At 39.9% G+C, this 16450-nt stretch overlaps 1 protein-coding gene across 1 annotated transcript in view; it reads right to left on the reverse strand.

Moving 5' to 3' along the window:
* grk6 (G protein-coupled receptor kinase 6) overlaps nt 1-16450 on the reverse strand; it is an 88651-nt gene that overhangs the window by 12811 nt on the left and 59390 nt on the right. Inside the window, exons 6-10 of the mRNA XM_034177853.1 lie at nt 14431-14523; nt 6207-6270; nt 2798-2938; nt 1811-2001; nt 1698-1735 (exon numbers count right to left, since the gene is read on the reverse strand). Of these exons, the coding sequence (XP_034033744.1) occupies nt 1698-1735; nt 1811-2001; nt 2798-2938; nt 6207-6270; nt 14431-14523 (527 nt within the window). The remainder of the gene's footprint in view (nt 1-1697; nt 1736-1810; nt 2002-2797; nt 2939-6206; nt 6271-14430; nt 14524-16450) is intronic.

The following is a 16450-nucleotide window of genomic DNA, read 5'->3' on the forward strand; positions in this document are numbered from 1 at the left end:
ATCTCCAAAGTTTTTCACAATGACAAACTGAGTGCTGTAGTATAACCAGCGCGGCCCCACTGATGTGTTCAGTAAATTCGGTGACACCACACCTGAATTTATTGAATTTTTTCTGGTGTCTTTTTTTGCACTTTGTAGACGGTCTGCTCTTCCGGGTCAATATTATTTTTCCAGCTCAGAGGACGGCTCATATGGATAAAAATTAGGTTGTAGCTCGTTGTCTACCTTCCTGAGGTTAGAAACTAGTGTTGCTTGTTTTTCTACAACGTTCCTCTTAAGATTATTGAGTTGTTTGACGGAGGGGGAGGTTTCTGTCCTCTGTGAGTTTGACGCCTTCATTACCGTTTGACAGGTGGACCGTCCCAGTCAAACTCCTCACCTGACACTGTCCCTGGAGCCGGACACACCCAGCGGTGCCGTGCGCGTCACACCAGAAGCGAGAGCTGCTCCGATCATCTCTGCACCTCGCCGGATTGTGACCCCCACCCCCACACCAAAAATAAAACAACTTTTTCTTTTTTTTTTTGAAGTGATAGGGTTTGCGATCAAGATTCCCTGCAGTAATTGATCCAAACTGAAATATATAAACTGCTTAAATTATATATTATATATATCATGAATGATATTCACATTTTTGCAAGACCTGCATTCATGTTTTGGGAGATATTTTTTCAGTATTCTTGTTTTGCAATGAACGGTTTGCGGATAACTCACAATTTTCAGCTGATTCACGTTTTGGGGGTTAACACCCCTGCTTTACTCCCTTTATATAGCACCCTTTGGGCACATATTGTGGGATTACTCTGCCTTAAACAGAAAACCTCAAACAAACCCATCAAAATAGCAAAATATTTTGAGCGGCCAATGTTGTGAAGTCCACAGCTGAAGGGGGAAAAAAAAACCTCATTAATGTCCACTAATTACAGATCTAATTACAGACGGAACATCAGCATATGCAGAAAAATGTTTCATTACTCTGTTAATTAAAGAGTTTAACAAGATCCAAAAACATATTGCAACGGGAATGATTCCTAAAGGAAAACATGGACTCAACATTATCAGAGGTTTTGAGTCAAGAAAACAGATCGACCCCTCTGCTTAATAAACTAACCTAATAATACATTTCACTCTAACGAAATACGGCTTCCTTTCTGGTTGAAATATAAATGCTTGTCATGTCATTTTTCAGTTAGTCATTAGTTAATGACATGCTTTGTACCACAAATGGTTAGCGTATTCCAAAACAAAAGGTTCCTGATTGAAGACCACCCGTGCCCATTCTCTACATAATTAGTCCACGGAGCTGACAGGTTGGACCCAAACATGCATATTGGCAAAACCTTTGACTGCTTTTTGGACTCATATCTGTAGAGGTTTGAAAAATGTATGGCCGCCATCCCAAGGATCAACAAGTTGTTATAATAGTTTTAAACTGATTATAATTACTGATGATTTGGCCTGTCAAAATCCATCTCCATCCATTAGCTTAAGGTTCAAATCTCAGTTACGCTTACTTATGGAATGGTTATCTGTATTTAAAAGCAGATGTGCACACAGTGACTGTGAAACCTCATTAAAAACAATGTCAATCTAACTCACAGAGAAGCAAGAGCAGTTCTGGTTGGCCAGCTCTACCTCTAGCTCCACCCACACCCACCCACCATTGCTTCTTGATGTTTCTTTGAGTTGCGACTCACCGTGGTCGTCGAGCAGGATGTTCTCTGGCTTCAGGTCTCTAGGTGCAACACAGACAGAGGAGAAGTCAGTCACAGCACGTTTCTCAGAGGTGAACAGATGAGAGAGTCCTGACCTGTAGACAATGTGTTCTCGGTGCAGGTCCTCCAAACCACAGCAGATCTCTGCAGCGTAGAAAACAGCCCTGTTCTCCTCAAACCCCGCCTCTCCCATATGATAGATGTGAAACTTCAGATCTCCTCCATTCATCAAGGTCAAAACGAGGCAAAGCGCATCCTTTGTTTCGTAGGCATACGCTAAACTGACCTGGAGATGGCAAGATGGCATGGGTTTAAGTACGTGTTCAATACTTCAAAATACAGTGTGAGAAATCCAGGGTCAATATTTATCAACCATTCATACACAAACGTAAACAAACAGTGAGTACAAACATTTCTAAGCAAAAGTGTGCAAATTACCAGCCTGTACTTATATTTAGAAATGTGAGTAAATATACACACAGCAAAGGATTCTGGGACAACTGTAATGATAAATTTTGTTTATAGACAGAATTTAGAACCTTTCGTCACACAGTTTGATGAGGGCTCGAGTTCTCTTAACAACTCAGTCACTTTTTATTGTTTAAAGCAGGTTAAAGAGCCTTTTTTCACAGCGCCACAGCTCTCTGAAATGATCTGACAGTCACACTCTGTGGAGACTTAAGGCTAGATTGAAGACACTTTTTTCCCTGTTTTATCATTAGTATTTTATATGATTGTGTCTTTTATTCCTTTATTTTATTCCTTTTAATTATTTATGTTTTAAATTTTTATTGTGTTTTTAATCTTAAATCATTTTATTTTGCCTTTTAAATGATGTTTGTGAAGCACCTTGAGGCGACTAGTCGTGATTTGGTGCTATATAAATGAATAAATTTGATTTAAGGGACAGTGAATTTAGTTCCTGCTAGCACATTTTGTGTTGTCTGAAGGTTACACACTGTGACATCAAATCAAACACGAAGCTGCAGCAGAAGCAAGTTCTGTAGCCCAGTCATTGAGATAAATACTTGTTCCTTTTAGCTGAAACACATTGTAGACTCTAGCTATGAGGTAATGCTTACTACAAATCTGCTGTTGACTTTCTCCAGGATCTGCTTCTCGTTGAGGGCCATGGATTCTCCTTTCCTCTTCTTTATCCTCTTCTTCTCCAGCTTCTTACAGGCGTACATCTTCCCCGTGGCTCGGACCTGACACGCGCACACCTGCACAAGTTTGACACAGGAGAGCGAGTTCAGGGTGACATGATGAACAGGAGAAGACACACATCAAACCACAATCTTTATATTGCTATGGGACATATTTCAACAAACATACACCTCAAAAAGTTTGTGATCCAACACGCAGTGGTTGATGGTTAACTTAGATCATAACTCTAATGGCATCTTTTGTACAGTCCTGATCAGTCAAGGTGTTGCATTCATCAGTTATCCCTGCTTGTGTTTTACTAAGCCACCTGATTACAGAGAATCCCTCTGATCATTCTACACTATACAATTTCAATCTAAGCAGATATCTTTCTCCCAAGTAGATAATAAACTCACCGGCCACTTTATTAGGTACACCTTACTAGTTCTGGGATGGACCCCTTTTGCCTTCTGAACTGCCTTAATTCTTTTTGGCATAGATTCAACAAGGTATTGGAAACATTCCTCAGAGATGCTGGTCCACATTGACATGATAGCATTACGCAATCGGCCACTGAACCAGTCTGCCCATTCCCCATCATCAACAAGACATTTTCATCAACACAACTGCCACTCACTGGATATCGTCTCTTTTTTGGACCATTCTCTGTAAACCCTAGAGATGGTTGTGTGCGAAAATCCCAGTAGATCAGCAGTTTCCGAAATATTCAGACAGCATGTCTGGCACCAACAAGCACACCATATTCAAAGTCCCTTAAATCTAATTTCTTCCCCATTCTGATTCTCAGTTTGTACCTCAGCAAGTTGTCTTCAACACATCTAGATCTCTAAATACATTGAGTTGCTGCCATGTGATTGGCTGAGTAGCTATTTGCATTAACAAGCAATTGTATAGGTGTACCTAATAAAGTGGTCAGTTAGTGTATATTTGTCATTATATGACTCACTCCTAATCCACAAACTGTGGTCACTTCTGAACAGTGTGGAATCAAAAGTGCATTTTGATGTACCAATTATTTAACACAGACACCATTCAGTGTCATTCAACAGGATTAAGATTTGTCACTGACACTACATTCAGTGTAAAACAACTTTTCAGTTAATATGTAATACACACACACCTCTGAAAATACTGAAGCAACAAGGCCTTTTTTTTTTTGCTGTACACTCAAGACATATTTGGGTTTGAGATCAAAATGTTTATATGAGAAAACAGTTTATCATATTCCTTTATATGTCCTGGTATTCCCTACACTGGTATCATTGGAGTGAATAGACAGCAAAAAAGTCAAGGAGTGGGTGAGTTTGTCCATCCCAGCCAGCTTGTGTAGACAATAACTGAAAAACAATAAATGCTAACATTTTATAACTCATAACAATTTTAAACATGATATATCCATCCATCCATCCATTTTCTTCTGCTTTATCCGGAGTCGGGTCGTGGGGGCAGCAGCTCAAGCAAAGCCGCCCAGACCTTCCGATCCACACACACCTCCCCCAGCTCCTTCGGGGGAACCCCAAGGCGTTCCCAAGCCAGCCGAGAGATGTAGTCCCTCCAGCGTGTCCTGGGTCTTCCCCGGGGCCTCCTCCCAGTGGGACGCGCCCGGAACACCTCTCCAGCGAGGCGTCCAGGGGGCATCCGGAAAAGATGCCCGAGCCACCTCAACTGACTGACTCCTTTCGATGTGGAGGAGCAGCGGCTCGACTCCGAGCTCCTCCCGAGTGACCGAGCTCCTCACCCTAAGGGAGCGCCCAGCCACCCTGCGGAGGAAACTCATCTCGGCCGCTTGTACTCGCGATCTTGTTCTTTCGGTCATGAGCCAAATCTCATGACCATAGATGAGGATTGGAACGTAGATCGATCGGTAAATCGAGAGCCTTGCCCCCCTACTCAGCTCTCTCTTTTCCACGACGGTCCGATACAGCGACCGCATCACTGCAGATGCTGCACCGATCCGTCTATCAAGCTCACGCTCCATCCGTCCCTCACTCGTGAACAAGACCCCGAGATACTTAAACTCCTCCACTTGAGGCAAGGACACTCCACCGACCTGTAGAGGACAAAGCACCTTTTTCCGGTCGAGAACCATGGCCTCGGATTTGGAGGTGCTGATTTTCATCCCGGACGCCTCACACTCGGCTGCAAACCGCCCCAGTGCACGCTGAAGGTCCTGATTTGGCGAAGCCATGATATAATGAGGACAAATTCTATTTCATGTGGTGAAAACTGATGGGCAAGATCGATTCTCCACACTGTATATCAGCAAAAAAAATAAAAAAAATAAAAAATTGACCCAGAATTCACAGTCATTGACATCTAGGATTTTTTCTGGAGTCAGCCCATCTTCCGGCTGCTTTCATGCTTTCGATTCACAGTAAGTGGCAACAAAGCTTCATTTGACAACTAGCACAGACAGGCTCTGCTTATATGCTTACATGGGCGCCTCTGGCGTGGACTCCGAACTAGCAAAGAGCGCGCTGAAGTCTTCCGTGCCATCAAGACCTGTGCTGCAGTGTGTTTATTCCCATCTGTTGCTTCACCTGTGATTTTTATTTCACTCCTCTAAATCCAAAGTTGTTCCAAAAGAAACATGTTGGTTCACCAGCAGCAGTTTCATCTTCATTTAACTGCTCTGCATCCAAGTGTTTTGAGCACAATCAGGAGTTTCTGGTTCACTCAAATTCAACCTGGCGGCGCAGCAGCTTCTTCCACGTCACCGATTTCTCTCGGCGGTTGGGGAACTGCACTCAACTCATCTCCTTCATTGATGGGTATTTTGTAGGATTTTTTTTTTTATTATTATTCTTTTGCATCATGTGACCGGCACATGACAGAAGTAAACATTGCTGCTAAGATGAACCAAACTCTTTCAGCTGAATCACAACAATTAATGAGGTGCTCAGCAAAATAAGGCAACAATAATAATAGTGAACTCTACATTGGTAAGTAGGTAGTTACCTACTTACCAAACGATATCCAAATCATGTGTGCGCCATCTGCTGGATGGTTTGCTGGATGATGGATAATTATGAATAGCTGTGTTTCAAACGCACATGTAGTTTGTTTGCCTCCTAAACACTAGACATGCCGTGCTGGCGACAGACTAGCAACTGCAGGTACAAACACGATGCCCACTACATGGCGACACACAGGACAGAGTGCACCAGACAATGGCAAAGTCAAACAGCAATTACACAATAGATAGAACATGAGGTAGGGGTCTGTTCCAGATGTTTTCATCAGTGATGGCTAACACACACACTATATTCAGTCCAATGTACAATGCATGTCAAAATTTAAATGGATGATACTGAAGATACTCACCTCTCCAAAACCCCCCTTTCCTAAAACTCTGTACTGTCGGAATGTATTTTTTGTAACTGGTTGCCTGTTGAACAGAGAAATGAAGCTACAATCAGGAGAAAACAAAACTGTACAGTAAAAGTAAGTTTTAGATATCAGCTGTGATATCTAAATCACATGACTGATAAGTGCCAACTGTAATCTTAGAGATAACTCCCACAACTAACAAATATATTTAACAAAAATAGTATTACAAAGCAATCTCAAGAAAAGAGTTCATTCCCAAGTCTATCACTATGTAACAAATTTTTATTTTTGTTTTGTTCCTGGGTACACAGTGTGTTTTCCTAACCTGTTATGCCTTAAATAAATAGAAAATAGCTGTTATTCCACAGAAACTTTGCTTCTGTGATTAGGACAATGATATTTTGAAATATGTCTGTTTAAGAATATTCTTGATTCGCCTTCACTACTACTGAGTAGTCTTCTAGAATATTCTTTAACTGCTAGAACTATCCAGAATTTTCTAGAAGTTTCCAGAATTATCTAGAAATTTCAAGAAAATTTTAGAACTTTCTAAACGTTAAAAAAATAAAATCAAAGTTTGTGCTGAATGTAGTCATTTTTCCATGGACTTTAGACATAAGCAGTTGAAATATAACACTTAGAAGCCAGGAACAAAAATTGTGTTATAGTGTAATAAATGTTTCAATTGATCAGAATGAAAACAGCTGAACGGTCTCAGATTCTACAGAAACAACAACGTGGCACAATCATGACCTTGTGTTTTTTAAGACCCTGCTTTAAACTCTATTACAAATAGTCTAAACTGAAGCATGCAAGTTCATATGGGGCATGTTCAACTCTACTTTGCCATTTACCATTTGCATTTCATCAATTTGTCATAGACGTGTTGTAGGCATGAACTGAATCAACCTTCAGTTGTCATGGCCTTTAAGGATGTGTGTCTGGGAACCTAGACAGTGGACTGAAGTGAGAGGTCTGTGGCAAGTTAATGAATTTGTGTACAACAATAATGGAGAGGTAACAGAGACCAGCCACAAAGGCACCCTGAGGTGAACCAGTAAGGTAAAGGTTTGTATTTTTGGTGTTTACATTAATCTCATTAAACCGATACTTTCGATTCAGTTTAATTGTGTTGACAAGGAGAGTGTGTACATGTTGTGCACCGCCTACACAGAGCATACTTGAATTTGCATTGTAAATAAATAAATGACTAAATAAAATCTCTGCACTCAACTTGAGACCAGGTTTTTAGTCTCTACAGAGCAACTATTTCTGCCATCTCACGACAGTAACACCAACACCCATATGGGCACAAAAATAAGAGCAAGTGTGTGTTGTCATTTTGGTTGCCCCCGTTTTTGTTTGGGGTCACCACAGTGGATACAGCCAGATCCGCACTGGTATTTGGCACGTTTTACGACAGATGCCTTTCGTGACACAACTCATCATACCCACGATGGTCCCTGGACAAAGTGCAGAAGTCCCAGAGAACAAAGAGACCAGATAGACAGGAGACGGAGACAAGAAGAAGGGGAGTGTCTCTCCCTTATTTAGCAGGAGTAGACTACAGAGGATCTTCAGACACCACAAAATCCCTGTTTACTTTAAACCGGTTAACACCTTGAGACAGAAATTAGTTCACCCTAAGGACAGGATCCCTAGTTACAAACAGAGCAATGTAGTGTATTCTGTCAGGTGTCAGGTAAACTGTAACGAACACTACATAGGTGAAAATAAGCAACCTTTACACAAAAGGGCGCCAGTGGACCTCAGTCTGCAGTTCATCTCCACCTTAAAGACACTAACCACACATTTGAGGACAAGGAAGTTAAAATCTTAGCCAGAGAGAAGAAATGGTTTGAGAGAGGGGTCAAGGAGGCATTCTATGTGAAACAGTTGAAACCCAGCGTTAACCGGGGAGGGGGTCTGAGACACGCTTTGTCCCCCGTTTACAATGGGGTACTCAGGTCAAAGCAGTTTCAGTCTTTTGCTCATGGTAATGAGTTATTCATGTCATCAGGAGAGTCATCAAGGGAGCCATCAGGAGAGGCATCCGTCCCATCACTAGGAGGGACAGCTGCCCTGGTGCTAACTAGAGCACAAAAGCTGCTAATTAGAGCTATTGTTTAGTCACTAGCCTATAGCAGTCTGCCTCTTGGTAGGGGGGGTCTGGTTAGGTCTGAAACTCCTAACTAACTCCTAACTTCTGTTTATTCTTCTCTACAAGAGTCAAGAAAGAAGTCAGACTCCCAGAGCAATAATTTTAGCTGAGGAAGCTTCTGCGATTTGAAGCGAAACGTCCTCGTGTCAAGCAACCCAGTCCAGTCAAAGATTCAAGCTTCTCTACTATGGAAACCACCTGGACAACTGAGAGCCTACACAGAATCATGGGTCAAATTGTTCAGCTTACCCGATTTGAATGATTTTTGCATCCAATCATATGTTTGTTTTTTTTGATATGGCAAATTCAACTGAGGAACTTTCAACAATCCAAATGGCAAACGTACTCATGAAACCTCAATACAGGCATGTTGGGGGTTATTTTGATATATCAAAATAAGGAGACAATGTCAGTTTTAACCATAACTCTATTCTTAACTTTTGTTTTTCAGTTCAGTGATAACTGACATTATTTGTGAAGGAAATCTTGACTTTACAATCAATAACCTAGACCTGAACACCTCAAAAACGAAAGAAATCATGGTGAACTTCAGGAAGAACGGATCGGAACCTCAGCCCACATTCATCAAGGGGTCAGCGTCGAGAGGGTCTCAGTCTTCAGGTTTCTGGGACTGCATGTGGGGGATGACCTGACAAAGAATGCCCAGCAGCGGCTCCACTTCTTGAGAATCCTCAAGAACAACAACATGACACAGAGGCTGCAGCTGTGCTCCATATAGAGCAGAGGTCTCAAACTGTTTCCAAAAACGGCCATGAGCGTGCAGGTTTTCTTTGCAACCACACACTCCAGCAGGTGATTTCACTGATTAACTGATTCCATCTGCTCAAAGTGATGTGAACGGACCTCTAAACACCTCCCACTCCTAAGACAATCCCTCTAACCTTATAGATCGATCCATCATACTACAATATTCTTGATATGAAATTCTGCGAAACCGTGGCTTTATGCAATACAGTTATGTGCAATAATGATCCTGTGCAATAAGGTCAACTTGTCAATTCTAATGTGTCTATTCTCACTCCACTCATTCTTTTATATTATTTTTTTATCTCTTAAAAATGTTTACTTTTCATTTACTGTGTATGGGTGATTCTTTAACTATGGGCACTATTGGCCTTGTAAATGTAATTTCCACCACACCATTGCCTTACGGCAACTGTTTGTCGTGATTTGGCGCTATATACATGTGCTCTGATGTCACTGTTTTATCTCCATAGAAACTACACATACAATCATTCATACAAACTGCTTAGGGACATTACGGCAATAGTGTGGGACAACTACATTTTGTTTAAAAAAATCACAACAGTTGTATGACATTGAATACCCCAATTATGTTTTGATTATTTTACTGAAAAAAGGTGAAAAAGTCATCATAGACTACTAGAACAAATTTCTTAACACACTTTCATTGTAAAGATAACTATAAAAGTGTGAAATTTCCCCTTTTTTCTGTTTTTCATACAATATGATCAAAGGACATAATAAGTGCCCGTAGTCTAAGAATCACCCGTATACGCTCTACGCACCAGAAGAAGAAACTGCACTCAGTTTCATTGTACTTGTACAATGACAATAAAGCTATCTTATCTCAAACACTGTTTTTAAAGCCAATGAGCAATGTTTTTACATTCATAATTGAACATTTGGCCCAAGGTAAAGTAAAGAGAAAAATAACCAAACTCAATAATTTATTATGCGAGTATATAATGTGACATATTAAGAAATAGGTCTTGCCATGTGATCATTACATATAAACTATTAATTCATTAAATTTTCAGAAAACAGTACTGTAGTGTAATATATATATATATATATATATATATATATATATATATATATATATATATATATATATATATATATATATATATATATATATATATATATATATATATATATATATATATATATATATATATATATATATATATATATATATATATATATATATATATATATATATATATATAATTTTCAGGATATGAAATGACTTAAATTATGATGTTAGATTTTTGTCATATTGTATAGCCCTACGAAATCTTAAGTTTCCTTTTTAAATATACACAAAAGTATTGCAATAATCAAGTCATGCATTTTCTCCCAGAAGAGAAAAAACAATAATGGGGAGCAATGGACTTCAATATCCACTTATGAAAATACAGAGTAGGGTCCTGAATAGTCATTAACGCAATATTTTTGCAAATTCCAACACTGGAAATTAACCTAAATGAAAATGTTCCAACAGATACCTGCACTTGTTATACTTAATTCCTTCCACTGTAAACTAGCACTCAGGTAGGAGAGGACAGAGTCTTCTTTTGAGGAAGTTCTGGCAGCTTTCATTATGTTTTACCATGACCAACAGCAGGAAGACAAAGAAAACACTGTCTCCTTGGCCTACTTTCCGCTCTGGTACCAAGTGTTCCAAATTGCTCTGAACTTTACAGTGGCTTTTTTCTTTTCACTGCAATAACGTCTACAGGTCTGATCCTTAAACAAACCCTCAGCAACCACTTTGAGGTCCTGCTTAGGTCTCCATGCCCACAGATGTGACTCCTCTGAACAGACCAATAAGAGGCATAGCAAAGTGTTATTGTAATGTTCATAATTACTTGCAGTAATGTGTGGTGTATTATTATTACTACTACAACACTATGAGGGACATCTTGGCTGTCACACAATGTGGTTAGCATAAGCTTCATGGTGGCCCTCAACAAAGTCGATGTCTGATTCTTTTGAGATTCAAGGGTATTTAATTTCATGGACTTCCATTTCCTATCCGTGTCATAGCATCACATCAGGTTTTATTGCAGAGCATCATCAATCTGACACATTGACCATTTGCATTCTGATTAATCTTGTTCAAGAGATAGCAGAAAACCGTCATTCTCATGTCCTTAAACACCGTGGCTTTCAACTTGCACAAACAGTGGACATCTTCCAGGGATAAAGAACGCAACTGGCAATGGATCCATTGAAAATACTGTCAAGCCTCGTGTGTCAAGCCAGTTGTGCATCTTCTGTCTGCAACTGAAATTCACTTCTTTTTTTTTTCCCTCATTACAAAGAGCAACTGCCCAGATTGCAACAATGACAGGGGTATTACACTGCTCTCTGTGCCAGGAAAGGTGCATGCAAAAATTATTCTTAATAGGACCCAGTACCAGTTACTTGCCACAAAGCCTCCAGAACAGTCTGGCTTTACACTCAAGAAGTCAACCATGGACTGTATCTTAGCTCTGCAAGTACTCACTGAATGCCAAAAGTGAATACAGGCAGTATTTCTTTGCAGCTTAAGTTGGTTTTCACAATGTGTTTGAATCAGTTGTTTGGACTGTACTCTGGACATCCTCAAAATTTGTGTGATCCCCATGAAGTTGCTGACATCATAGCCAGTTTTTACCCATAAACAATATGTGCCATACAGCATGGGGGGAAGAAACAGAATTTTTCCTAGTGAAAACTGGTGCATGGTGTTTGGGATATATTCTGGTTCCTAGACTATCCAATGCTTCTATGGACTGGGCACTGGGTGGAACAGGATGTGGAAACCAGTGACTCAGGTGCCTTTGCTGGCAAGGAAAGGTTTGCCGACCTGGACCAATAGCCACCTGAGAAGCTGTGTGAGGATTCAAAGTGTCTGTCTGGGTTTGCGACCGTCCTGGATCAGGCTTTCAATGACTTTGTGAAGTTGCTGAACTTCTAGACATTCACTTATCTCAGCAGTAACATTAATGTCTTTGGGTCCTCCGTCTTTGAGATTGAGATATGCCTGCAAAGAGCTTATGAAGTCATGAGGTCACTGGACAGAGGTGTTTGACAATGCGGATATCTTTGCAGGCGAATGAAGGTCCAACTTGTCTTACTGTATGGTTGTGAGATTTTGACACTACCCATTAGCCTAAGGCAATAACTGAATGCCTTTGGTACTAGGTCTCTTTGGAGGACCCTTTGGTACCGCTGGAATGACAGTGTCAAAAAAAGTGTTACTCTTGGAGACTCAGATAAGGAGTATTACTTGCATGCGAGGGAGCATCAACTACGACATTTTGGGGATGTTGTCACATGTGAAGTTGTGGACCCGGTGTCTGTCTGGGTCCATTGTGTGGTGGATGCGACAATGCACAACACCAACGCGTGGTCTCAGACTTACTCCATGGCACTTTGTGCACATTTTCTTTGGGCATTACATTAGTAAGCTTGCCTTCATGAGAAAGTGGTCATCTTTTAAACGCTGCTTAAATGTTGAGGCATTATTTGACACAGGCATATCATAAAGTGACGAAAGTGTGTCACACTCCAATTTAACCATGTGCTATCTACACCCTGTAAGTAAACCAATTCAAATCATAAAACACTACTCAACCGGATCTCCTTAATTCTGACACAGTCACTCCAGCAGCAACAAAGGATTCTTCACAGGGATGTGGCACATAAACACAGGATTTTGATCTTCCTTTCATATTTTATGTTGATGGTTACTGACATCCAGGTTGTCTGACTCTGCAGGAAAGTTAATCTGGAGGATTATCTCTCCCCTAGAGTAAATTAGACAATAAATATTACAGATCTCATCTACCTTAATAAACAGAATCGTATATTATAAATCCAAAGGAGACAGGCTACACCAGAATGTGTCTCAAGTACATCTTGGGTGCTTGAACCTGACACTTAATAAACATTTGTAATCCCAAATGCAATCTTAGGTTTTTATGTTTTAACAACCCCACACCCCAAACAAACAACATGACAATTAATCAATTTTAATTAACACACAGCTTTCATAATTGCCACACTTGATTGTTGGAGAGGTCAGAGGTTGAGGTGATGTGGGGTGAACTTTGGGATATCTACCTCAATGTCTGGTCTGGCATCAATACAATCACGGACTCACTAACAGTCCATTTCACTGGGACTCTAACCTACACCTCACTGTTGTCTAATTAATTATCCTGCCATCATAAAAATGATTTCCATATGGTGATTCACAGTAATATTTCTGTCATTGCTTCTTCTGTCAGTCCTGTGTTGTACTTGTTTTGTTAGTATGGCTAGACCAGATGGCCACTCTACTGAGTCTGATCTGCTTCAGGTTTCTTCCTGTATACAAAACACAGAAGGGTTTTTTTCCTTATCGCTGTCGCCAATGTTGCTTACTCATGACGTGGGCATAGTGCTTTGTGCCAACAAGATTTTGCACAGTATGAATGAACTGGATTGAAATTTTGGTTTTACCACCCTGAGATTAAGCTTTTACGGTGGAGACCCAGCCCTTCCTGTGTAGAGTTTACCGTCCTTATGTCTGTTCCTGTTATGATATTTTTGTTTGTCTTTTAAACACAAATCACATAAATGTAATTCACAACTTAAGATAATTTTAAGACAAAAATTCTTTGACCAAAATAACAAGTCAGTTTTTACTAATCATTTCAATTATTTATAGATCAGATTTATTTTCTTACATTCAGTCTGGTTAGCTGTAGACTCATTTTCTGTGGATATCCTGCAAACATTTAGTCAATTTCAACACTTAACCTTTAAAGCATTCTTCAGTTAGTCATTTTTATTTGGTACATCCCATGAGTCACTACTCTATAAATCCTCATTACCAGGAACGACACTTTAGGCACTGTTACAGTTCCTGTACCCATTAGGCTACCACACTTCCTTTCCTGTTGAGAAAGTTCTCAATTATGAAATGCAACTGAACTTTGAAGCTTTGCTGTTGAGCAACTTCAAACTTGAATAATGAAACATGCAACGGTGAAAGTGTTCTGAAGATTGCACCGCTCACACCCACGTATCCTTGGGGACATGTGAACAGGAAAGGATGAAGCAACTCGCTCAGCATGTTGTTACTGGTGCTGTGGTGGAGCTTAAGGCTAATGCAGTCTCTAAATGGGTCTAAATGAGCTTTTAAGTACATGTATGCAACAGCAGTCAACATAACGCTACTGTATGTAAGAGAGAAATGACTACAGAACAACAGACGCAGGAAGACTAAATTCTTTGACGTTTTGCATCAAACTTTACCTCTCTAGCCACTTCCACTGGAGGAACCTGTTGTAGTACATGCTGTCAAGGTAGTCTGCGAAGGGAGCCACACTCAGGTAGTCATGGATCAATCTGCAAAATACAGATGACATTACTCCTGCAGGTCACACACTGCTGCAGAAAGCTTCATTTAGCTTCCCCACTTTCTATCATTGCAATTAAAGGTTTAGTGGTTAGAACTATGTGATGTGGTGAAACCAAAAATGTCACATGATAAAAGAATAGAACGTACAGAGAGATGGGAGAAGGCTCAATACATGGAAGTTTCATGATGCAGTTTTTACTTTAGTGCTTTAGTACTTTAGTACTTTAGAATGGAACTTGCACTGTGACGTGTCTCAAAATGACACTTGTTTCTTGTGAAAAGTCACTCACTTGTATTTTCATGATTGTCTACAAAGCTGTAAACCAAATATTTAGAGACAATATGCAACAATTAAATAATACTTAACATCTTTAAATAATTAAAAAATTCCAACCTGTGAAATGTTTGCACAGGTACTAAAGCTAAAAATGAAAAATTAAATATGATGGCTGGCAACAGTTAGGAATACTGGCATTATGTGTTACATACATACATATAAATAAAATAGCCAAGTGGCCTCCGTGTGTGCGTGACCCCACATGACCCCAAAATGTTCACTGGATTTACAGCTATAGATGCACATTTTACCTGCTTGGCAACACATCTCATCTTCACAAATTACATTATACAACCCCTGGCAAAAATTATGGAATCACCGGCCTCGGAGGATGTTCATTCAGTTGTTTAATTTTGCAGAAAAAAAAAAAAAAAAAGCAGATCACAGACATGACACAAAACTAAAGTCATTTCAAATGGTAACTTTCTGGCTTTAAGAAACACTATAAGAAATCAGGAAAAAAAAAATTGTGGCAGTCAGTAACGGTTGCTTTTTTAGACTAAGCAGAGGGAAAAAAAAATATGGACTCACTCAATTCTGAGGAAAAAAAAAAATTATGGAATCAACCTGTAAATTTTCATCCCCAAAACTAACACCTGCATCAAATCAGATCTGCTCGTTAGTCTGCATCTAAAAAGGAGTGCTCACACCTTGCACCAAGTGGACTGACATGAATCATGGCTCCAACACAAGAGATGTCAATTGAAACAAAGGAGAGGATTATCAAACTCTTAAAAGAGGGTAAATCATCACACAATGTTGCAAAAGATGTTGGTTGTTCACAGTCAGCTGTGTCTAAACTCTGGACCAAATACAAACAACATGGGAAGGTTGTTAAAAGCAAACATACTGGTAGACCAAGGAAGACATCAAAGCGTCAAGACAGAAAACTTAAAGCAATATGTCTCAAAAATCGAAAATGCACAACAAATGAGGAACGAATGGGAGAAAACTGGAGTCAACGTCTGTGACCGAACTGTAAGAAACCGCCTAAAGGAAATGGGATTTACATACAGAAACGCTAAATGAAAGCCATCATTAACACCAAAACAGAAAAAAACAAGGTTACAATGGGCTAAGGAAAAGCAATCGTGGACTGTGGATGACTGGATGAAAGTCATTCAGTGATGAATCTCGAATCCGCATTGGGCAAGGTGATGATGCTGGAACTTTTGTTTGGTGCCGTTCCAACGAGATTTATAAAGATGACTGCCTGAAGAGAACATGTAAATCTTATCCCATCAATTGAAAGGATGTTTGGGGTTGATGAAATCATTTTTCAAGATGATAATGCATCTTGCCATAGAGCAAAAACAGTGAAAACATTCCTTGCAAAAACACACATAGGGTCAATGTCATGGCCTGCAAATAGTCTGGATCTTAATCCAATTGAAAATCTTTGGTGGAAGTTGAAGAAAATGGTCCATGACAAGGCTCCAACCTGCAAAGCTGATCTGGCAACAGCAATCAGAGAAAGTTGGAGCCAGATTGATGAAGAGTACTGTTTGTCACTCATTTAAGTCCATGCCTTAGAGACTGCAAGCTGTTATAAAAGCCAGAGGTGGTGCAACAAAATA

Source organism: Thalassophryne amazonica, chromosome 9 (genome assembly GCF_902500255.1).
Source record: "Thalassophryne amazonica chromosome 9, fThaAma1.1, whole genome shotgun sequence".
Classification (NCBI taxonomy): Eukaryota; Metazoa; Chordata; class Actinopteri; order Batrachoidiformes; family Batrachoididae; genus Thalassophryne; species Thalassophryne amazonica.